At 42.7% G+C, this 24,959-nt stretch overlaps 2 protein-coding genes and 1 long non-coding RNA gene across 3 annotated transcripts in view; 1 reads left to right on the top strand and 2 right to left on the bottom strand.

The window, feature by feature from the left end:
- Positions 1-520: 520 nt before the first annotated feature.
- LOC121355813 lies at positions 521-2,469 on the bottom strand. The gene is made up of 3 exons (XR_005955464.1): positions 2,305-2,469; positions 2,042-2,159; positions 521-1,716 (listed from the first exon to the last, which is right to left on the bottom strand). It is a non-coding gene; the product is annotated as an uncharacterized LOC121355813 (long non-coding RNA).
- A 136-nt stretch (positions 2,470-2,605) lies between these two features.
- LMOD2 (leiomodin 2) lies at positions 2,606-9,021 on the top strand. Its single transcript, XM_041471551.1, has 3 exons — positions 2,606-3,091; positions 6,908-8,236; positions 8,589-9,021. Exons 1-3 carry the CDS (start codon positions 2,819-2,821, stop codon positions 8,613-8,615), a joined length of 1,629 nt encoding a protein of 542 aa, XP_041327485.1. The 5' UTR covers positions 2,606-2,818; the 3' UTR covers positions 8,616-9,021.
- A 12,206-nt stretch (positions 9,022-21,227) lies between these two features.
- The window catches only part of WASL (WASP like actin nucleation promoting factor), a 53,978-nt gene continuing 50,246 nt past the window's right edge, over positions 21,228-24,959 (bottom strand). Inside the window, exon 13 of the mRNA XM_041471483.1 lies at positions 21,228-21,351. The gene's annotated coding sequence lies outside the window, so the exon portion shown is untranslated. The remainder of the gene's footprint in view (positions 21,352-24,959) is intronic.

Genomic DNA, 24,959 nt, shown 5'->3' on the forward strand with positions numbered 1-24,959 from the left:
TCATAAAATACCATGAGTGCCATCCAGGATCAAGAAGGGAAACAAACCTCTTATAACATCACCTGACTGCCAATTTTCCCCCTGCTTCAGGGGAGAAATGTGCAAGAAAGTACCTTGTCCATCTTTAGTAATGTTTTTAAATTATCTTATGGCTAGGGTGGACATCATTGGCATTTTTTGTAGAAAAAACATCACCACTGGCCCAGTGTTGTATCATGTCTCAGCAAGGAGCAGCATTGAAGGTAATATTCATGTTATTTAATATTCCTTTGGAATATTATTTTAGAAGTGAATAATACATGCTGCTTTTTAAAAGTTTCTTTAATTTTGGAAAATTTTGTTTATAGATACAAAACTTTGAATAGACAATTTAAACATATCTGTATGTTTGTACTTTGTATAATGGACTCTCAGCTCAGGAAAATTGAAAGACTTACAAATTTTGTTGTACCTGACAAAAAAGGAAGAGCGGAAAACTGAGATTTTTTTTCTGGAAACAGTATATTTTATTTCCATTCATAAACAGTATATTATTTATTTTCATTTTTAACAGCATATTTTTGCTTTTAATATTGTACATATCAGTGTTGTACATATCAACATTGTACTAATAAAATATGGCATATTTCTAAAAGCATTTCAGTTTCAATCAGGATTTTCCAACAGAAAATATGTCCAGTTCATATTTCCTAACTCCATCAAAATATGTTTGCAACAAAATGTTGTCAGCAAAAATGCACTCAAGAAATATAACTTTATTGTGCTGCTTCTCTGGCTAACTCCAATGATAACGATGTGAACCATTGTCCTAGACATATTAAAGAAATAAAATTGCTTGCAGTGCAGCTATATACAGATAATTATTGCCTATGTCAGTTCTACCAAAAAGCATTGATAATGCCAAATTAAGAGAAAAAGGAACTTATATTTTCCTAGTCTTTCACATTTTTCAGAATTTGGCCCAGGCTTCATTCTGCAGGTGCAGCTGAAAGAGTGAACAGAACTCCTGTGGACCAACTGACCTGTGTGTGTGCACTTGGCCCATCATGGGACCTTATACCATGAAGGCCTAAGGGTGAAGGTAACACTCTTAGCTCCATAAGCCAAGCATCTGCCTCCTTTTTATTTTATCCAAAGATTCTGTCAATGTAAATGACCTGCAAATATTTATTTTATATTAAGCTGCATGATCATCTTATGTCTGCTTTAATAATGTGTTTTGTAAGTTAGGAAAGATTAAGGTTATAAGCTTTCATACCATTTCTTGATCAAAATAACTGCATGAAGTTCATACAGACAAATTATCAAAGGAAAAATATAATTTCTTTGAGCATGATTTTCATAAAGATCTGATAATCTCCTCTCTCTACTGTCAGTAAAGTTGTATGCATAATAATGAAACTAAATGAGCAATTTGGCTAAACAACATACCTCAGTGCAGGTGTCCAATCCATACTGACCAAAGAGATGATGTCAGAAAAGAACAATAGTTCAAATTATGTTCACTTACATTTCCATTAATATTGGCTTGACCATCTAAAACACACAGTGTATTATCATTTAAGAAGGTTGATACATGTTGTTATAGATGTATTCCTACTTCCATGTATAAAACCTTCTCTCTTCCTGTCTCTCCCCCTCTCTCAGAAAACAGGTTGGCAGATATTGGTGGCCAGCATGTTTCAGAAGATGTTGCTAGCTCACCATCATTCACTGCTAAATAGAAAAAATAAAAAACCAAAAAACAACATCAGAAAAGCAAACAATAAACAGTACACAGTTTAATCTTTCTTTTTGCAATTCTTCTTACTGAAAGATGCCTATCAATAAAAATAATATCAGAATAATGTAAAATCTATTAGCAGAAACTATTATGTAGCTAAACATTTAAAATAAAGAATTGAAGGGCTCTCTCCAGCTGCGCGTCAGTCAGTGACAGCGAGCAACAGCCATTAAAAGAATAGCCACTAGATGCCTTCAGTTGCTCGGCCTGTCAGAAGTGATGAAGGCACAGCCCCCCTGCCCAGCCAGGGCTTGTTACCCTTAAATCTCTGGGTGACTCTGTCCATTCCCCCCGGCACAGCACAATTCTCCACGTGAACAAAACTCTCACAGGTGCTCCAAAAGGACATGAACAGCTGATTCTCACTCTGGTAGTCCTAGAAAAAATAAGGGAATGAGTAAAAAATTCAGCTGTGTGATTTGTTACAGACAACGTGTGGCACTGCGGGAGCAGTGCTCCCCACAGCTGCCGACCTCCTCCCCTTGGCTGCCTTTCCACCGACCCCAGCCGCCTGCAAACACCTTGGGATAACAGCATTCCACTAGAAAACTGTGAGAGGAAGTCCACAGAACAACAGCAAGGGTGTTTTATTTCCAGCCCCTGTGACAGCTCAGGATTAAATGGATTTTCATTGTTCTTTCCCCACTGCAATTTGGACACGATGCCAGTGTAAGTGCGCCCGGGGTTTTATTTGGTGCCGCCCCCCCGTCTGCGAGGCTGGTATTCTCCCACTAGCTGCCTGCTCTAAATATGGCCATGGCCAGTGTGTCAATAATCCCCCTCTTTAAGGGACTTGCAAACATTAGTGTTGGGACATTCTTGCTGTTCAGATGTCTAGCTGACGTCTGATGCTTAAAACGGAGCATGCTTTCATCCCTTCATGCATTGTCGTAAGGCCCCGATGATTACTCTTAAAAGGGTGCCTCTGCCTATGCAGGGAAACAGTTGCTGACCACCCCAGACACAGCTTGCTTGCTTCAGCCTTCTTGAATGCCTGGTCACTGTAGCTTTGTACCAGCCTGACCAAGCAGGACCATGTCTACCTTTGGGTACAGAAGAGAGCTCAGTAAATATGAAGACATTGATGAAGATGAGCTCCTCGCTTCTCTCACGGAAGAGGAGCTGAAGGAGCTGGAGCGGGAGCTGGAGGACATAGAGCCCGACCGTAACCTTCCAGTGGGACAACGGCAGAAGAGCCTGACGGAGAAAACACCAACAGGGACTTTCAGCAGGGAAGCACTGATGGCCTACTGGGAGAGGGAGACCAAGAAACTCCTGGAAAAAGAGAGGTTGGGTGCATGCGAGAAGGTAAGGTGCTGAGGCATTTGCTGTTTCCTATAGATATTTGGTTTTATTCTGCATTGGCATGATCTCACTGACTGATTTAATTTCTTTTCAGCCTCTTGTAGCATTTTTAAGAACATTGTTAGCCAGACCTCTGTGCCTGCTAAAGCACTGAGTATTAGAGAGAGTGTTTGCTCTCTCTGGAGGTACCTTAAGTGCTCAGCTCAGAACAGAAGAAAGTGCCATAAAAACTATCACTAATGATTAAAATAGGAACAAAAATTAAAGGGCATGTTAGAAATTATTAATAGGTAGACATGTGGGCTTTTGGATAGCATTTGATTTTTTAGGAAAGCTACACAAAATGCCTTTTCCTTTCCTTAAAAAACAACCAGTGTTGACTGCTGAGAAACACGTAAGGAAGATAATTTTGAGTACATGTTATGTCAGAATTTGAGTAAGCGGATGCCAGGCTTTGTGCTCGCTGGAAGAAAGCGGCTTGTGTTGCAGTCAGCAGCTTGTGTTGCTTTGTTCCTGCTGAGGATCCTTGGCATGGTTCAGGAGTCTTCTGGCAACTGTAGTCGGAGGGCAGCTGTACATTATTTAAAAAGTGGCCTGGGATAGAGTCATCAGTCAAGCCATTTAACTGCATTCCCTAAAAAACAACCAATAGTGTTTGTTAAGCAACTCGTTCCCCAAAATAAAAATGTTCGTAATAAAAGCCATTTCCTGAACTGCAAATGGAGAGTACAGCTGGGCAGGAGTGAAGGGCTCAGTCTTGGCAAGCAGTGAGCGCTCTCAGTCTCAGCTGATGTCCATGTTGGCACTCCTGATCCTTGCTGAAAGTGTATGTGAGACTGAGCCCAACCAAAAAGCAACTTCTATTTTCATGATGGTTCCATGTAATTTCAAAACAAAGTGGGGACTTGGGGATTTTTTAAGCACTGCTTCATACTGAGCTTTTGCTATGTTTATGGGGCACATTTTCCCACATTTAAGCAGAAAGTAATACAATAAAGGCAAAGACAGCAAAACTGAACTTAGAACCTCTAACAGCTTGATGCAGGAGCTTATTTAATGTGCAAGGAAATAATTGCAGTTTATACATTAGATAAAATATCTTCCTAGAGGAGAGTCAGATAGATTAAAATGCAATATCCAGGATGTTTTTACATGTAAATATTTTCTCTTGTTTGTGAATGGCAGTATAAGGTCTTTGCAGGCAAGAGCACAGACCAGTAGCTGTCATCAGACCATTAGTATCAGCTTGCAGACATTGACTTCACTCCCTGTTTGTCAGTCCTAGAGAGTAAATGGCAAGATTAATGTTTATTTCCAGCTTAGCCTGGAACTCGAAACATGGGCACTTCTAAAAATCTTATACAATGGCAGGATCTTTCTTTTTTTTTTTTTTTTTTTCTTTTTTTCTTCTTTTTCCATGTATATACAGCATTAATGATGGGTACTGGCTAAACTTCCAAGGCCTGGCAAAAGATTCTATACTTTTTGATCTGAGAAAAAACTTTCAAAATGCATTCTTAAATTAGAAAAGGTTCATATGCTGATATAAAGGTCACAAAGACTCTCTCCACTGATGGCAATGAGAAAGGTCCTTGAAAACAATTTTCTTCTTGCCTTCGACTGTTTGGAAGTTATGCACCTTTATCTAAGATGGTTATTCATGCTCCTTCTATAGTTAGTGGTGACAGATCAGCTGGTCCAAAAGGCAAACAACTTGCAGATAGCCTTTTAGGGTGAATAACTTGTCCTCCCAAGAGATTTACCTCAGCATTGACTCTCTTAGTCCTAACTTTTCATCATATTACTCCCACAAAATAAGGTGAAGCCCTACAGGTTGCCTGCAGTGGTCCTGTACCACAATGCTGCTACAGTAGGAATATGTCTCCATGTTCAATTTCAAAATTATCATGCACATTATTGTGACACCAGACAATGTACATGACAGGCAAATAAATTCTGCCTTTGACCTCAGAAATGTCACTCAAAAAAAATATCAAGTAGATTTTTATTAATTTAACATCACTAAACATATCAATAGTGAATTTAAAGGCACCTCCTTTTGCTCATGTGTAGTATATATTCCTCAGTATATAAAACCAAAGCCATGAAGACAGGGTTTTGGATACCCGGTGTTTTCAGGCATTATAGAGAAGATATATATATTCAGACATATAGAGAAGATACAGCTATAAATCTTAATCCCATACCAAGCCTATAGGTAGCACAGTGTCTCTCAGCGTAAGGGCCTTGCTGCACATGTTCTACAGGACAAGCACCAGGGCTGGGTCCTACAAGATCTCTGTGTGCGGGCCAGTGCAGTCAGACCCTGCCAGACCCCAGGTACTGAATGCTCAGGAGCACCAGGCAGAAACAACTCAATGTCCTGTTTCATTAAGAGTCACAGTTCTGCAAACATTACAATTAGCATCTTTTTTGCATATGTCCCAGCACAGAATTCTACTGAAAATTGTGAAACACTACCCTGCATTTTAACAGTTCTCTATTTTCAGAGCCAGATAACTAAGCAAACCTAAAACTGCACAGGTTGTCTAAAAATAGGCTGTCCTGTTAGTAACACTTTTGTTTTCCAGAAACAGAATCACTGTGTCTCTGCAGAGTGTACTCACTTTGGAAAATACAATCTAGTATTTTACAGAGATTAAAACACAAGTATTGCTAAAGTAGTGCATACAGAACAATCATAATTCTTTCAAAGTTTTACAAACATTTACAATTGTAAAGAAAAATGTGTACCTATAGTTTTTCCAATAGGCAAAACATGACATGGAAAACCTTTTGAACCAGAGTTTTAAGGTTGGTTGTAGATTCTGGGTTCTGCCACAGCCCATAGATCCCCATCATACTACTGGAGTCCTCCATGGGGAGAGCGAGTCTTTCCTGGGGTGAAGACCTTCCTGCTCCTCTGCATAAAGTTCTCTTTAGCCACCATAATTGCTAAAGGCAGCATACAGAGCTTTGGGGCATGGTTCCAAATTTGCCTTCCTGGTACCCACCAAACACACCAAAATAACCTTGTGTTTCAGAAAAACAATGCATTTGCTCTGTAGAAATGAGTTATAACAATTTACAGTATGGCGGGTGACCCGTGACAGCTGGCGGTGAGCCCCAGCTTAGCTCCTGACAAACACGAAGAAATTCAGGGGTTATTGACATGTGGTTGTATCTTACCTGTGGGAATGCATCTCAATCCTTTCTTCACAAATAGTTTATTATTATGTGCAGCCCATGCAGTACATCCAAAGTATTTTTGACATGACTTCTGTAATCCTGTACTGTTTTGCATGCTGGCATACAAGACCACACATGCAGACACTATTTGTATTTTAAAGCATGGCAACCTTTAATTTTTTAGACATACTAACATATGCAAGGGAGTCTGAGATGTCTGAGATGTCCTCATGAAATGAAGAAGCTTGTTGCTCATGTTCATTCTGAAATTGTTGTCTTATGTTTCTGCTGTCAAGGATCCAAATTATATCCCCTTGTAGACATGCCAACACATAGAAAACCTGAAGTATGTCCATGTCATAATATCTTGTATCAAGTTTTCTTTTGGCAGAAAACACTAACATTGGTAAAGTGTTTGCAATTTATGCTAAGCATTTTCTAAAGAATGTAAAAGAAATAATGTTACCTAGGTGTTAGATGAATCATTTTCTGTTCTTCTAACTGTATCTGTTTGTTTTTATAGTTTTCAATGTTAATTTATATAATGTCAGTATAATTGTTCCTGTGCTAAAAGGCAGCAGTTGCATTACTTCAATCATGTTTAACACCCACACCTACATTCCTGTTCAGGATTCTGAGCAAGAAGAGGACAATTCAGAAGAACTTCAAGAAGAATGTTTCACAGAAAGCAATAGTGAAGTGTCTGAGGAGGCATATACTGAAGAGGATGATGAAGAAGAAGAAGACGAAGAGGAAGATGAAGATGAGAGTGATGATGAGAATGAGGAAGAGCAAAATGCTGCAGCTGGCAGGCGTTCTGACCACATCAGACACAAAAAGTGTAATGGTGCAAAGGACAATGAAAGCTTCCTCAACGGCCATGATGGAAAAGACAGTGATAATCGGAGTTCAAAAAGCAGTGCCATCCACCCTTGTGGAAATCCAACAGTTATTGAAGATGCTTTGGAAAAAGTTAGGAGCAACGACCCTGACACCACTGAGGTCAATCTGAACAACATTGAAAACATCACTTCACAGATGCTTATACAATTTTCTCAAGCCCTGAGGGACAACACAGTGGTTAAGTCATTCAGCTTGGCTAACACCCATGCTGATGACAACGTGGCAATAGCTATTGCTGGTATGTTAAAGGTTAATCAGCATATAACTAGCCTGAATATTGAGTCAAATTTTATCACAGGCAAAGGCGTGCTGGCCATCATGAGAGCTTTGCAGCATAACAAGGTTCTAACAGAACTGCGCTTCCACAATCAAAGGCACATCATGGGCAGCCAGGTGGAAATGGACATAGTCAAACTGTTGAAAGAGAACACCACTCTGGTAAAGCTGGGGTACCACTTTGACCTTGCTGGCCCAAGAATGAGCATGACAAGTATCCTGACAAGAAATATGGATAAACAAAGGCAAAAGCGTATGCAGGAGCAGCGGCAGCAAGAGTCAGGTTGTGATGGAGGTATCAATCCAAAGACCAAAGTTTTGCAGAAGGGGACACCTCGCTCCTCACCTTACGTGTCACCTAAAAGTTCACCGTGGTCTTCCCCAAAGCTCCCTAAGAAGGCACTGCCAGTGAAATGTCAGCCTTCAGCACCTGCACCCGCACCTCCCCTTCCCCCCTCGCCCCCACCTCCCCCTCCTCCTCCCCCTCCTCCGCTTATTCCAGACAAGAAGGCGCCTACCAGGAATATAGCTGAAGTAATCAAACAGCAGGAAAGTGCAAAAAAAGCCTTACATAACGGACAGAAAAAGAAAAAAGGCAAAAAAAGCAGAAAACATGAGAACAGCATATTGAAAGAAATTAAAGATTCTTTAAAATCAGTCTCAGACAGAAAATCAGAGGAAGGTTCACGACCCTCCACCCGGCCATCCACCCCACAAAGGTCTCTCCATGACAACCTTATGGAAGCAATTCGGGCAAGCAGCATAAAGCAATTAAGGCGGGTAAGTAAGGGATCCTAGTTCAGTAACTGATTGTGGTCCAAATATAGCACAAGCTCAGTTAATTTTAGTACACACATTTAGTTAAAAAAAAAATCTCAGAAATGTGAGCATAATAAAGGACTTGGGAGGAGGCTTCCCTCTGATTAGGCTTTTCTCAGCACAGTGATTTCTGTCTGACTGTGATTTTGACAGAAAGTGGGGTACTTTCCCAGGCTCAGTCTTGTTGTGGGAGATGATGCACAGATGAAGCACAGAGCTCTTGGCGGTGTATGTCTGGCAGGAATTTCAGGTATTTTGCCATCTAGAGTGTACAGCAAATGTAATGAATGCCCTTCCCTTCCCTGTTTCATAGGTGGAGGTACCAGAAGCCCTTCGGTGAAAGCCTGGGAGGCAGAAGAAGCAGAGCAGTGACCGAGGGGAGGCTGCTTGTCCTTTCACTGGTGGTAACATAGACTGTCTAGAAAGCTGCTTCCAAAGTACACTCTTAGATTCAAGCCATTTCTCTTTTATTTCAAAGAAATAAACCTGCTAAATACGAAATAATGCTTTAAGGATCCATTTGCATTGTAATCTGTAAATATGGAAATAATTTTTTATTTAATGAGATTTATATTGAGAAGTTGTTGCTTATTTAGATATTCTTGTCAATATCTGATTGCACATAACTGGACAAGTTCTTTACACTGAGATGTAATAGTTTACCAGCCTGTGGTTTCTTCTTCTTTTTTTTTTTTTTTTTTTTTCCATGAGATTACAATAAATGTGGTTTGAAGCTTTCAAGCAGACACGTAGTCCTGGATTTCTGTGAGTGAAGATCCTCCAGATGCTTGCATCAAGTTCATGAGCATTCAGGAAGTCTTCTGGAAAAGAACCTGAGATTTTTCTCAGCTGCACCTGAGCATATGTGGAGGACAGTACCTGAGCCCATATGTTGGTGCAGTTTCATATTTATATTGGAAAAAATGGTTTATAAGGCCATTAAAACTAAGCTATGGGTTGTGTCAGGTCATCAATATGGCACACCAGGTGCTGAACCTTGGCCTAAAGAACTGGAAGATGAACAGAGCTGTAGTTCACCTTGACTTACAGGTTGATAGTCAATGTCAATATTTTAAGGATGCAGCAGAGCTACTGAAGTGAGATCCCTTCAGTACAAGTCCTGTCTGTAATCAGAACTAACCCCAGTGCAGCCATCCAGTCAGACAGAGAAACTTGAAAAGCAGCCTACCAGCCAGGTGAAAAAAGGCTTTCCTGTGGTATCAGTTGAACAACAAGCAGGGTGTGAACTGTCAATATGATACAGTGGAAGCAGAGCCAATGTCACTTGGAGATGCACAACTGGAGATATCACATCACAGGCAATGGCACGAATAGCCCTTCTTCATGTAGCACTAGACATCTCCCTCTGTCAAATTAGTTATGGTTCTGGGTGCTTCAGCTAGTGTGAAGGCAGTGATAACATGAAGGAAACTGAGTAGTGGCCAAAATGTTGAAAGGTAAGAAGAGAGATATGTCCAGAAGCACTACTAAGTGTTAATTAGTTTACTCATTGCAACTATAAATAGCAGAATTAGTATTTCTTTTCTATAAAGCCACGTCAAAGAGAATTACTTAGGGTGACCCAGCAGTGGTACTGAAAAAATATGAGTAAGCTTGTACCTACAAATATTAATGAGATAGATTTTCCCAGAAATAGAAACAAATTACTGAAGGGAAATTAAGCCTAATGGAGAGGGGGGTCTTCAAATGAATTGTAAGAAATGTTACTGCCATGGCAAGAAAAGAGTGAAGACACCTTTTTCTTTTGTATTTATTGACCAAAACATACCAAAAGCAATTTATAACTAACTGAAACACAATTTTCTTCTTGCTCAGGATCACAACAACTCATGAGTATTTCTAGATCCAGTATTACATTATGACTGGTCTTTAGCTGCCTTTATAATTGCATAGGCTCCCATGGCATAAAAATTGACCTGTGGTCAATCTCCTGTGAACAAATGGAAGCTGAGGCTTGGGATCTTCTGAGGATGGAAGCAGTACTGGAATGCAGATCACATTCAGGAGTAGACCTGTGGCCCCAGACCTTGTACACAGAAGCTTGAGAAGGATGAGAAAAATCCTGGATGTTTAATCAAATGGCAAAAGCAGCTAAGCAGCTGAAAGGGAAAATAAAAAACAATGAGGAACTCAGGAAAAGTACGATGGAGAGGATTTGGACAAGACAAGTAAACATTTTTAAAAAACAATACCATACTTTTGAGAAAAGGAGTGACAAGTGAGGAAACTGTATGAGAGTTGAAAAATGATATAGAAAAAGGAAATGATAAAGAAAACGAATACTGAAAATTGTCAGATGAGAGAAGAGAAAAATGTGAAAGGAGAAAAAGCCTAGAAAAAAAGGAAGAGGGTAGAATTAATTTTTCAGGTTGGTAAGAGCTGCTGGAATTACCCTTGTGCAGAAGGAGAGGACGATGGGCACAGCTCCTGTAAAGCCTTGTCCAGAGCTGCTGCCAGTGGTGGCTGTCAAGCGGCCGTGAGCCCTCTCGGCGTGAGCCCTGCTCTGAGGTGCTGTGCACCCCAGCAGCAGCGGCCACGCGCGGTTATCGAGGCTCTGTGCCACACTCCCTCCCCAGGGGTCAAGTCCTGTGCCTTAGCCAAAGTCTAATCTGGGCAATTGCCTTCTGCCTGCATACATTCCATAGCAGTTTTCCTTGGAGGCACTTCAAGGCATGGCTCCTATTTGCAGAGCCACATGGCACCCCCAAACGCCTTGTGAAGGTTTTGATGCCCCACTGAAAGGAAAGTCAGTCCCCTTCCCTCCAGCTGTGCTGCCAGTGGTGCTGAGCTCCCTCACAGATGTGTCCGAGAAGCAATCTCTTCTCCATTCCAACAGGCAAGCAAGCACCCTACGACAAAGCGCCCCAGCTCCTCTGGGAGCTAGTGTTGCCTTCCTGGACAGTCATATGGTTTAGAAGGAGCCAAGGGGTGCCAAGATATGTTTCTGTCTTGGGAACAGGCACCCCTGGGGCCCAGGCTCTGCCTGTAAGCTCAGTTCACTTCTTTTTGCTCACGAGGAGACAATTGATCTCTGCTGGAGGGCTGACTGCCTCTTGTTTGACCTGCAGGAAAGGTGTCCTGAGTCAGCTCCTGCACATCCTGTTCTATGCTCCCATCAGAGCTGGACACGGGAGCCCCAGGGTGCAGGTATGCTCCTCATTTGGACTCATGAGGCTCCTGCAGTGGGTAGCCATCCATTTCCTCTGAAAGACCAGTCAGAGAAACAAACACATCAAAATCCATCATCTGTGCGTTCCATGTGTACCACAGCACAGTTCAGCCCTGTGAGGCTGCACCTCGAATCCTGCACACCTCACTGCAGAAGGACATTGAGGGGCTGGGGCAGGTCCAGAGGAGGACAACAGAGCTGGTGAAGAGTCTGGAGAGTGACTCATATCAGGAGTGTCCGAGGGAGCTGGGTGTGCTCAGCCTGGAGACCACGGGGACCTTGTTGCTCTCTGTAACTACCTGACAGAAGGCTGTAACCTGGTTCAGGCTCCTCTCCCGGACAAAAAGTTACAGAATGAGAGGAAATGCCCTCAAATTTCACCAGGGGAAGTTTAGATGGGTTATTAAAAAAAAAAAAAATTCTTCAGCAAAATGGTGATCAAGTAATAAAATAGGCTGCCCAGCAAAGTGGTGGAAATGTCCCTAGAAGAGTTCACAAAATGTAGGTGTGGTGCTTAGAGTCATGGTTTAGAAGTGAATCTGGCAGTGCTGGATTAAGGGTTAGACTCAGTGATCTTAGAGGTTTTTTCCAACCTTAACCATTCTGTGCTTCTATAAAAGAGCTGAAAGAACCAGGAATACCAGAGCCTGACTGCTACCTGTAAATCCAGTATGTGGCCCTTTAGGTCATGCCTCACCACCTAGGGAAGTGGCTGAAATTGTAGAAAGAAAAGAAGCTCATAAAAGAGCAAGAAATTTTATTTTCACATCTTCTGAAAGTTTTGTTGCCTCCTGCTGAGTTCCCTGTTGGTGTTCTGGACAGTGCCCCACCTTGCTAGGGCTTGGATGAGCAGAGGGGATTCTTGCCCTGCAGAGGTGATTCCTTCCCACCAAACAGGGCAGGTGGCCATGGGGGCTCCTGCCAGGTGAAGCCACATCCATTTCTGGAGGCCAAGTCTGGGCTGCACACGAGTAGGGAGCCAGAAGAGCTGGTGTAGGACAGCCCCTGCATGGCGTGGTGGGAGAATGGATGTCCTGAGAGGCTGTGAGGCAGAGGAGCGGGAAGCTGCAGCCACGGCCTCTGCCTTGCCCACATGGCAGAAAACACAGTTATGACTCTTGCAGAACACAGCAGAAGCTGTGAGTATTGCACACTTCCATGCCACCACTCGTACATCTTTCTCAGAAGTCCATCAGTTCAGGGGAAGTTATGATTAAGGCAGAGCAGCTCCACACCCAAAAGAGAGAGGGCTTGTCTGCAGGCTGTTTGCAGAGTGACACCAATGAACACCGTGAGCTAGCCATGAAGGGGGTACTTGCAATGCCTGGATGTAAGGGGAGAGGTAGCTCCAAACACTATTTTCACAGGTGCAGGCCCAAGTGAAACTGCATCTGGAAGGGTGTGTACAATTTCAGTAACTAACAGCCAGGAAAAATTGTTTTGAATTGGAAGCGAGACAGAAAATGGCTGGGATAATTGGGGAACTGAAGAGGCTGTCCTGTGAGAGAGATGAGAACAGGTGGTGGGATCAATCTAGCCAAACAAAGGCTCAAAGGGATTTCAGCTCAGGTCTATAAATACTACAATGTGGAAAGAGCTGTGGGACATAGTTAGCAGTAGAAAAAAACCCCAGAAACTGTGCACGACTTCATTTGGATCAGAAATTAGAAGACATATCCAAACTCTTAGAATAAGAAGGTGCTTGGAACAGCCTTCCCATTAAAAAAGAATGGGCAAATTCTTACTGTTAAAATAATGCAAGAAGCTTATGAAAATTGTAGTATGGTTTGGTGTTTTCAGAAGCAGAAGCCTGAAACTGGTAACACAGAAGCTCTGACATTATTAAATTAATGCTCTTAGATGTGATAACTCCACAGGATCTGCAACCTGGAATTTGTAAAAATCTCCTACAATTTGTGGTAAGATGTTCTATTTTCAAATCCATTCAAGTAAGATGTTACTTTAGACAAAGACTATCATGTAGAAACCAAAGTCTTCTGCTAGATTCTGGCTTAATACCATCCACACTTGATTCCAGCAGGAAACTAATAATTTGCTAGAGGGAGTAGAATTTTGTTCACATTTTGATACGTGCACACAGCACTGCATGTACACTCTCTGGGTATGACAGATCCATTTGTCCAATGCTGCACTTATGACAGAATTCATTTTTAGATTCATTCCTCAAAAGTTAAAAAACAAGTTTACTCTGACTGCCAGTTCAATTACTGAATTTTGAATTTTAATTTCTTAAATAGGACAGTGACAATTGTGCCATACACATAAGGAGAAATGCTGCATTCAGGAAAAAAAAAGCCTTGCTTAGAATGATTGCATGCCTGTGTCACTGAGAAGATGCTCTTTAAAATCACCTGGTGATTTGTGGTGGCCCCTTTTATATAAGTAGCATGAGATGTTGTTCTTTTCACACACCTGAAGTATCTGTCCACTCACAGTGTTTCAAGCTGGACCCTAAATGAATTTTCTGTTCAGGACTGTGATTTTTGCAGTGTTTTAGTAATGTTATTTTATCTGACAGTTCTCTTGCTCTGGGAAGTGCAGAGGGCTCACGTTTAAGAGCTGTTACTCAGAAAACACCATTATCAAGGGAAAATATCTCAATATCCAACCTCTTGACTGGGACTTGAGCTTCCCAGTCCGCAGCCTCACCCGGAGCTGCCAAGACCTGGAGCCGGAAAGGAGGAGGATTAGGGACAGGGCTGCTGTCACAGCTTAGGCAGAGTGAAGGTGTAAATCTGGGCAAAGCAAGTGGGTGGCTGGTAAGGATGGGGTAGCTCCCAGCATGGACTGACCATCTCATCTGCCCCAGCTCCACGCTGCTCCCTGCCCTGCCAGGCCGTCCTGCACGGGCAGCTCGGGCTGAAGGTCAGCCGGGGGGATGCAGCCTTGTGTGAAACTGGAAGGCAGAGGAGAGAGCACAACATGTGAGGGCTTTCTTTCTGTGGAGATAATGGAAAAACAGGGCAGCTGTCATTCGCGGGCTGCAGGGCAGCTGGGGCACTATCAGATCCAGATGTAACTGCTCTGTGTCAAAAGGATGGATCGGTCCAAAAGAAAAATGGAGATATGAAAGAATTCTGTTGTTGTGGAAAGCAAGGAAACAGTCTATCTGCCAAATGTATTTATTTCTATCTGGAATCTTTGACAACTTTCACCTTCAAATGAATATGAGTTTTATAAAGCCTTTTTAATGGTAAAAAAAAAGAGTTATTTTCTATAACACAGGGAAAGATATTTTTCTTTTATTAAAATACAGTCGCAGTAGAAATTCTTACCGAGTGTATGGTAAGAGTCCAGACATGTATCTCAAAGCTAAGACTGAGGGTTATGTCCTGGGCTGTTTGTGTACTTTGGGGTATATTTTTTATTTGTTATACCTCTACTTTGTCTTGGAGACATCAGTACTGATCCATCTCACAGTACTGCAAGGTTATGTTTACACAGACTGAAGTGTGCTCCAAGATCCTCAGGCATCAAGTGCTGTTAGATTCATTACTACTATATTTATTTTGTTTTATTTTTTGCTAACAGGAATACTTTAGCTGGTGGAATATAAGTGAATATTTCTAAAAGGTGTATTTCTAAATGGTGAGAGAAGCACAGCCCATGATCCAACGCAGGAAATTTTGTAAATGCAGATGAGGCAAGCCATGAGGACAGGAGTCTCACAGCTGACCTGGCTGTGAAAGAATGCCTGTGGAAAGGAAGACACGACATTTCTGCCATTTCCTCACTTAAGAAACAAGCATCTAAGGAACTGATAGTCAGAAATACTTATGCACTCTGAGGAGGATAAATTTGGGATGATTCCCAGGAGTGGCCTAGAAGACATTTCACCAGACTAACCAAGTATAACCTCCACGTATGAAGGTTATTTTTCTTGTGTGTATGTATAGCTGTATTTTTTAATTATCACACTCACCAATGTTCTCGAGGCCTGCCAATGAGCTCCAGTTAAAGCAGTGAATTTTGCAGGCACCTGAAGGAAGTGTTTATGTGTACACAGTGTGGGGTCACCCCTGTTGCTTGGTCTCAGCTTACTGCTCTCTAAATCTGCAACCCATGCATGTGTTGCTGTGTTTCACAAACAAGTTGGAAGGCAACAGTGCTCGGGTTTCATGTGCTCTTAATCACTTCTGCCAAATTCCAGCCCTTTGTTTTCCTCTTCACCAAGTGTGCCCAGACTGTGGCAGCTCAGTCTCAGCTGTGGAGGCTGGGTAGGCACAAGCAAACTCTGCTCATGTTGTGAGGGGTGAAACTGGCACCAGCACCAGCCCAGAAGGTTTGTGGCTGCATAGGCGGCACCCAGACAAATACTCCAGGGCAAATACTCCTGCCTTTCATCCCAGTTTAGCATGGGTTTGGGTGTGTTACAAGCCCTTGTTAGAAGATTTATGTCATCCCATGCCAGGATTATCTTCTGTCTAGCCACTCATGAGCTAAACTTTTCAGTCTCTGCTATAGTTTAAAGTGACTAAAATCAGTTTGAGATCAAATCACTCCAAACATCCCAGTAGTTGAATTTTAGGTGCAACACTAGCTAGTGCAGCTCCAGGACAATTTTGCAGCTCTAGATGTGCACTGCAGAAAAAAAAAAATAAATCAACCAACAAAAAGGAAGACTGTTCCAGTTTGCTTCCCTAGAACTCTCACTGCAGTTTCAGAGCTGTGTTGCTGGTGCAAAGGAGATGCTGGGAACCTCTAGCTAGGAACAGAGGGAGGACAGTATTGGGCAGCTTGGATTTAATTTTTCTGGATCAGTACCCTAGGCTCTTGGTGACTACAGAGCCACAGATGTTGGTAGTTGATAGGCCAGCACAGCTGAGCAGCCTGAATAACCCCACTGTGCCACTGGCTCCCACTCTCGAATTCCCACTGCAAAGAATCCCACAGGTCACATGGAGAACTGAGCTCACAGCTGGGTGTCAGACAATCCTGAGCCCTAATCCTGCTCTGACAGCTCCCTGTTACAAGACATGGTGTTACCTCAAGGGCACCGAGCACATTTTGTCAGCTTCCTGTCTGTAGAGCATAACAGCTCCTCCAGACTGGCCTTTGCTCCAAGAAAACATCAAACATAATTAGACTGGCTCTTAAAAATACATGGTAGATGGGGCTCCTAGTCTCCCTAAACAATGTCCATTGGAAAGTCTTATTTAGTACTCCATCATCTTCTTAGGTGAAAAGTAAGGTCATTAATATCAACCATGCTGGATGTGGAGGACCATTCACCCTGGATAGCCATTATTTGACTACCTCAGAGTGGCAATGAATGGCCTTATCTCTGAGTGACTGAACAGCACGTCAATACTACAGCTTGCTGTGTCTCATTCTAATGCCCAGTTCGATGCAGGGTGAGCAGACCTGTTCAATGCAGAGGGCACCAGGTCCTCAGACAGCCAGCCACCCTCAGGGCCCTCAGCTCCCTGCCCTGTCCGCCAGCCAGGATCCCACTACAGACTGGTCCTGAAGCAGTGAGACTGACCCTGAAGCAGTGAGACTGGTCCTGAAGCAGTGAGAATGACCCTGAAGTAGTCAAACTGACCCTGAAGCAGTCAGACTGGTCCTGAAGCAGTCAGCTTTCCTCCCTGCACCACCTTTCTCCTCAGCTTTATTCCTCACCAGAGATGTGGTGCTGAGTAACTGGGAACGTGGGGTCCTTATCCCATCTGGGGATCTGCATTACCCAGGACTGCTCTCCCATCACCTGCTCTGCCTGTTGATTGTCTGATACTGTCTCATCCTTGTATTGACATTAGCAGTGCCACCTGGGATAAAGTGGCAATGGGGTGATAGATGCAGAGGTTCTTTCATCAGAGATGGGTCAATTCATCACTTCCAGGGTGGCATTTCTGGGTGTCCAGTGTTGCTGTTGTGGTGAGAGTGACAGGCCTGAGATGGCTCAAAGCAAAGACCTGAACTTCGCTGTCATATTTCAATGAATGTTTAAACACCTGCTTTCCAAATCAGCTTCTTTCCAAGATGATAAATATTTAACCCCTCCTCCAAATGGAGCAGTGGTCTCAAAAGATTTTTAATTTGGCTATAGCTGTGTTTATAGGATATTTTCTTCTTTGAAATTCAAGGTTAATGCATCTCTTGGGCACACTCAGGGTCTCTCACTTGATTTTAAATTAAGAAGCCTGGAGAGTTCATTACTGCTGGGGCAAATAGTAAAACTGCTCAGTTCTTCAACAAGCCATGAGGTGGAAAACTGCAGGACTGTTCAGTCCTTCTGCTGGGTCTGGGGGAGCTGCAATGATCTGTGAAAAGAAGATTCAAATGTGGTCACCTTGTTCCAGTATTTGCTGGCAAAAGATGCAGCCTGCTGTCCTGAGGTCATGGGAGGTTTCCAGGGCCCTTCCTGACATTTAAAAGCAAGCAGTGGGCTTGAGTAGTTATTTCTGACACAAAATACCATACTTTAAAGCAGAACATCTGGTTTAGTTGAAACCAGCTGGGGATGACCTGAAGGCAAATCAGGAGTTGCATAATTACACTTAGCCTCTAAGTGAAATTGGGGATTCAGTCTGGAAATTCTGTTGAAGCTCTGGCTCTATTCTGATCTCCTGCCTCTTACACCAGTTATATTATAATCCTTCAAAATGCAAACACTGAGCTAACCAGTGGGAATTTTCTTCACAGTATCTGTACAGCTGCTTTTGAGTGGGGCCCACACTGTGCTGCAGAGGGGAAGGCTGCATTCAAATATATGAGGAAGAAAAGATGCTACACCCCAGCACAGTAAGGACAGCTACCTTGAAGTGAGTCCACATGATGCCAACAGGTTGTCTTGAGGGATGGAGCACCTTTTCTATGTGAAAAGGCCAAGAGAAATGGGATTGTACAGCCTGGAAAAAAGGTAGCTTGGGTTGACCTAATTGCAGCCTTCCAGTACCTGAAGGGAGCCTACAAGAAGGTTGGAGGGGACTTTTGTAGACCAGGTAGTGACAGAACAAGGGGAATGGCTTCAAACTGAAAGACAGCAGATTTAGATTAGATATTAGGAATAGATTATTTACTGTGGGGGTGGTGAAACACTGACCAGGTTGCTCAGAGAATTTGTGGATGCCCCATCCCTAGGAATCTTTAAGGCCAGGTTGGATGGAGCTCTAAGAAACCTGGTCCAGTGCAAGGTGTCGCTGTCCATGCCAGGGGGCTGGAACTAAAGGATCTTTAAGGTCTCTTCCACTTCAGGCTCTATGACTCCATTATTTTATTTGCCTTTCCCCCAAGTGGTGTGTGAAGAGGGTACGGGGGAGAGGTGAGCACCATCCTGCCAGTGACCTGACTTCTTACTTGAAGGGCTTTTTCACCAGCTTGGCCTCCTTGCTGCATAGCACCAAAAAAAGCTTGATTATGGTCAGTTTTTGTTTTTTCTTTCCCAATCTCCTGCTGTTCTTCCAATTAACACTTTAAAAATATGGAAGAATATTCTCCATCCCTTCCATTTTCTTCTGCTGACCCTTCCCTTCATTGCAGTGTTTTACATAGAAGAGGCTTGATTTTTCCCACATTTGCTTTGGGTCTGTTTAATAACTCTCTCAGAGACAAAATCAGTGTGATTCAAATGTTACCAGCTTGGGCTCAGGGCCTCTCATCGGTGTCAATTCTTTCCTCACATGTCTCTCTGCTGAGTCCACTTTTTTATGTCAAAAGACACCCTGCAACTTTTTTTTCCCCCCCTCTTTAATCTTCATCTGGCATTGCTCAGGTAATGGGAGATGAAAGTACCTGAGACAAGGAAAAGCCAAGCCTAACCCATGAAGACAGTCTGAATCAAAGCTTCATCAAGCTGCTCTTTCCTCCCACTGGCTCTGAACCAAAACAAAGAATAAGACATCTTTTCGTCTTATGTCTCACTAGTGATGAAGAATATTCTCTCCTGGTAGATATCACACAATCCCTCAATTGACATCCCTCACTGTGTTTCAGGTAAAGGGTCATAGCCTTGTGATTGTAATATCAAGCCCCTCAAGATCTGAGCCCCCCAAAATTTGAATCTAATTTTTTTTTTTTTGTTCTTAATCAGTAGCTAGAGCTGGACAGTTATGATTAAGTGATTGCATTGTGAACATTGTGTGCTTGACTAATCAATCTTTCAAGGGAAAGGGAAGACAGTCCCAAGCTGAATGGGCTGTTTGGACAAGAGCCACCAGGAGTGAAGTCAGCAGAACTGAGCAGTAACTGGGGGAAAGGTAATTCCAGCAGTGGGAGATCCTGACCACCAACCCATTGACCACCTACTCACAATGAACCCAACTCAAATGGAGGGAAGAACTGTGCATGGACTAATTAGCATGAGAATGAGAGGTAAAACTTGGAAATAGGAGTTTCAGTACTAATTAACGAAAGAGTTATGTAATCTGTAACCAATGAATGCTGATGCCTTTGTTAAAATATATAAATAGCACAATGTTTTGATGATTGAAGAGCCAGCCTTTCATGCGTTATGTCCCAGCTCCCTACTTTGCACAAACTAGAATAAAAAATAGAAATACCTCATCTCGCCGTGAATTGGTGCTGTGCACCCGACAACAAGCCTGTGTTTGTGTCAACAGCTGTAAATATGATAAACATAAATGAGACTTCCTTGGTATATAAATATAAATCTGAAACTTCCACTGTGAATCTAAATAAATGTTCTTCAGCATTAATTTGTCAAAAGCAAAAAATTCATAAAGCATTTTAAATATAGATTTCCTTCTGTCCTGTATTCTAAAAATCTTTTTTACAGATTTTTTTTGGAAAGCAGTTACATAATCACTTGCACCACATACAAAATACGTAGTTGTATCTTGGAGGACAAAATACGCTTGTTCTGTTAATAAAAATTGTCTATCAGTAGAATTTTATAAATACAGTGCAGCATGCAGAATCAGCCTTCTTTCAGAATACCTTCTCCAGTACCACAGAGGTATGTCCTTTATATAGCTCCAGTCTCTGGTCAGCCTAACAATGACCCACTACTAATGCCAAATGTTTTGCCAGTCTGCAAGAACCACCAAAACTGTAGCAAGAACTTGTGGAACTCTTGGTATAACCTTGTACACACTGATATCCTTCTGTGCAATGGGGCACTGCTTCAGATAGCCTAGCAAATCCCTTCTGAACTCTGTAACTCCAGTCTTTGTTTTGCCCTGTGCATTCTGCCATAGCCTCGTGTGCCACAGCAGAGAGAAGAGGGCTTTGTACACACTGTACAGATTGCTTCAGATGCTCCCATCTGCAGTGTAAGCCTGTCTCTTGTGTATCAGCTACGTGCTTCTCTGAGCTAGCACACACTTCAGAGGAGAAACAGTGATGAAACACAGAGACAACCTCATGGCACGAGTCCCCAGCAGGTAGCTATGGCACAGAAGAACTGCTCAGTGGTCATCATGAAACTAATCCTACAGGGACTCTCTCTCTGCAGACTAATAATTCTATTCCTGTGTTTCAAGTACCACACCAATTAAACACATATTCTTCTCTGGGACTGAGACTTGCTAGGGAAGCACAACTGTACCTGTGCACTCGCTGCTTCAGAGCTCCCATCCTGGCTGTTTCCAGGACATCCCAACAGCACATGCATGCACAGGACAACCAATATTTAAACCACGTGAAGAAATTTGGTGTAAGTACCTCTATGAGCTTCTGCTCAGCAAGACCTTAAGAAACTGAGGAGGGCAGAAACATTTTGCCAGTTTCACTCAAATTAGCAACACAAAGGACAAAGGTTTTGTTTCTTTTTTCCTTCTTTAATGCAACAATATAGCACCCGTCTTCATAGTAGTAAAACAGGAGGTCAGATTTTAAGAGCTGCGCTTGTCCTTGTGTTTCTTAGAAGCCTTCTCTGTCTCCATGTTGACAGTGCAGCTGTTTACTGAAAATTATGCAGAAAGATTAATAAAATCTTAGTTGGAATCTAAAAACATATGGCAAGTCCAAAAGTTTTTTAAGTAAGCATGGATCATGTTGTTCAGAAGCAATAGCTGACACATTTTTACCTTATGGCTGTAATAGTTATCAAGTGCAAATTGTAAAAAAAAAATTTAATAGAGGAAAGTAAATCAATCTGACTTCAGCCACATCCTGTCACAATTTCTCCTAATGTTCCATGATGATCCAAGAGGCTGGGGAATATAGTGTGACTACCATCCAGGAGCAAAAATATTATCACACACTTCAAAGCTACTGGCTGCCTTTCCTCTAACAAAGTCAGAGCTCTAACGTGCACCCTGATGAAAACAGGATGGCCCCTTTCAAAGTGAGATGACAGACGAGGCAGTAAGACGAAACCAGCAGAAGCCAGCACACGCAGAGCTGCAGTAAATCTGAGCCATAAACAGAATGCCTCCTGCACTTCAAATCCTCCAAGGACCCTGCACTTTCTGAAAGCACGGCAGCAGCACCGCTGCACCTTTGACCTTGCAGACCTATAGGCAGTCAGAGAAGCAGCGATTCTGGTGTTTTAGAAGGACTCACGCCCATGAAACTGTCGCTTTTCACATGTTTGGGGAGGGCTGTGGGGCTGTCGGTGGGCAGGGGAGGCAGCCTGGTGCAGCCCCGGGCGCAGCCATACGATAGGGCTGCCCACGCTGCTGCAGGACTCCCTGTCCGGGATCAGTTAAGCTTCTGACACCGTCACTCACAGTGAAGTGCTCCTGATGGGAGCTGTGCTGCAAACCTGGCTTGTAAACCAGCGGATTAGCAACTAGTCTGTAGGTCCCAAACCTCATGTCTTTCACATGGTGTATTAAAACATTTTTAGTTTATTAAAACTAAATCCATGGGGAACTGCATGTTGTGGCTGGACTTCCAAAATATTAAATCAAAAACCGGTTTGATGCAACACCAGAGCATGACCCAATATTTGCACACACAAGTAATCAAACTGCTTACTTGAAACAGTTTAACTGTTTGAAACTGCTTAACTCAGATTAACTGCTCTACAGACATGATTCACGTTGTTTTGGTTTTCATTTTGAGAGCTTAAAAATGGCTACTGATTCTGAAAACTAGACCTTGTAGAAATGAAGAAGTCTTACCTAATGTTCTTGTTCTGAGAACTGAGATAACTAAATTTGAACAAGGAAAACCGCATTTAAAAATATTTTAAGTGTCACATGTCTGGACTGCAGTACATGTCTGGACTAGATGTATTTATATGCATTGTGCTATTAGCACCATTAGACAAATGAGCAACTGAGGCACAGGGCAAAACAGATTTGGTTTCAGTGAAAACACCTGCATCTAAGAGCCTGAAGTGCAAGATGGCACCTGCTCAGTGTCTACACGCTGGTTACAGGGGGTGGAGATGAGCAAGGGTCAGAAGAGTGACTGAGTTGCACAAATGCAGGATTCCACTTTGAGCTGCATCCCTGATTGCTCAGTTACACATCACATACTTCTGAGAGAGCACAGCTACGCCTCCTGAAGGCTGGGCCTGGTGCAGGGGACACGACCCCCACGCTGTTCTACTTTCTGCACACACCGCTGACATACCCTGTGCAGACAATCTGCCCTGATGCCTGGGGACTCTTTGAAGTCACCTACAAAAGGGCACCAACAGAGAGCCTGCTTGAGGTTAGACAAGATGCTTCTGTCACACACTGCAGCAGCTCCATTCAGGGCTCTGTCCTCCTGCTAACAACCTGAATTTGTTTTATGGCAAAGAATGGACAAGACAGCAAATGTACAGACAGCTTGACTTTTCTCTGTCTTTCAGAAGGCAGAGTTCTATCTAGGCAGAGAAGGAGTATTTGAAGAATGGGCCAAAGGCTAAGAGAGTGCTCAAAATGGCTTGGGGAAGGACAGAAGGACACATATAACCTAGTTTTGGTGGAAAGTCAGGAACTACAAAGATCTGTAATAATTTCATACCATAATGATTACATATTGCATCAATCTCCTGGAGGATTTTAGGATCAACAGAAAGGCTGTCCTGACTGAACACACAAGGGATGAACTAACAACTTGATCTACCACAGCATTTGACTTCAGTCAGGAGGTTGAAATGACAGCCTTTCAGAAAACAAAGATACTTTGTGTCTACAAGTAACACTGTGACAATTCACTTCTGCTTGGCAGAACACACAGGTCTCACCAAATCCTCCCCACTGCAGCATAGCTGAAGGTAACCCAGGTAAAACCTGTCATCCAGGGCACAAAGTACAAGGAATCTGCTCTGAGCTCATTCCTAATCCAGGAATCATCTCTAGACTGGTCAGGCAGCTTGACTGAAGATCCTATATATAAAATGTGTGATCATGATCAGCTTGACGGGTTGCTGCCCAAGGTCTGCATGGTTTCCTGAGGTTCATAGCCAGGAGAGTGAGCACACACAATGATCCAGGCAATGTGTCCACTACCAAAGAAAGACTGTAGTATTTTTTTTGTTTGTTTTCTATGCCAGCAGTGATCTATGTTGGGTTGGTTCCTGGAAGAATGCTTCTTGGATTACATCTATCCTTCAATCAGCCACCCACCTCTCACAGTGCTCTTGAGAGCAACCAGCATGGTGTTTTCCCAGCTGGTCATTTAGGATCTCTGTTGCTCTTCACCTTGATACATAGGTAAGACATTATTTTCCCAAAGAGGAAACATCAGGACAACTTTTGTTTCTTGATATGTGCTAAACAACAGCTGTGTGCTGTAAGCTGCTGACGGTATTTGTGCTAACTGTATTTCTAACAGGAGGTTTAGGGGCATTGTTAGTGAAGACAATAGTCAGGTAGTAAGGGCTGAGATGTGGTAACATCTGAGTTATCCAGGACATTAGTGCAGGAAGAGTATCCCAACTCCTGTAAGGCAAGCATACAGTACAAGAAATCCTTTAACATTACAAAATGATTTCATACTGTTTTTCTTCTAACAACTGCAGGCCTGAGCACTGTGAACACAACTGAGAACAGAGAGGTTTGCTCTCCAAAAAGTCCAATGCTTCTTATCTAACACAGCAGGTGAGTTTCAGTAACATATTCTCCAGGGATTAGATACCAGTAGCTACTAGAGGTGAAAAAGACTACTACTAACTAGCAGATTTCTGCTTTAACCATGGGCCTTTCTCATTCATACACAGGAGATGAACCATAAAAAAAACACCTTTTATATTAATTGGGTGTAGTCTGCTTTTTCCATTTCACTTTGAACTTAAAAATAAAGCCAGATTCTCTGCTGCCAGTTGGAGAGCCGTAATTCTGAGTGACTATATTCTGAGGATTACTTCTTCTCCTGATTATTAAATAAGCACTGCTTTGGTCCAAAGGACTACTACTCTGTAGTATTATCCAGAAAAGAAAGAACAGAAAATGTGCAAGCTTCTCAACAGTTTGTCTGTCCATGCTCCTTGAATCCCAAGCACCTGGGAATGACCCAGCTACCAACAAAGTACTCTAAATCCAGCTCAGATGCTCCAGCAGTTCCCTGGTTTTTGGCATCAACATCCAGAAGAGCCAATTCCCAAATCCATGTTCCTGCCGATGTAATTTA

Source organism: Pyrgilauda ruficollis, unplaced genomic scaffold (genome assembly GCF_017590135.1).
Source record: "Pyrgilauda ruficollis isolate IOZ18807 unplaced genomic scaffold, ASM1759013v1 scaffold27, whole genome shotgun sequence".
Classification (NCBI taxonomy): Eukaryota; Metazoa; Chordata; class Aves; order Passeriformes; family Passeridae; genus Pyrgilauda; species Pyrgilauda ruficollis.

What these genes read in the sequence shown, in the direction of transcription:
- LMOD2 (XM_041471551.1), top strand. Translation starts at nt 2,819, where the DNA reads ATGTCTACCTTTGGGTACAGAAGAGAGCTCAGTAAATATGAAGACATT. An exon ending in GGTTGGGTGCATGCGAGAAG is followed by an intron (nt 3,092 to 6,907) that starts GTAAGGTGCTGA and finishes ATTCCTGTTCAG; the next exon opens with GATTCTGAGCAAGAAGAGGA. An exon ending in GCATAAAGCAATTAAGGCGG is followed by an intron (nt 8,237 to 8,588) that starts GTAAGTAAGGGA and finishes CCTGTTTCATAG; the next exon opens with GTGGAGGTACCAGAAGCCCT.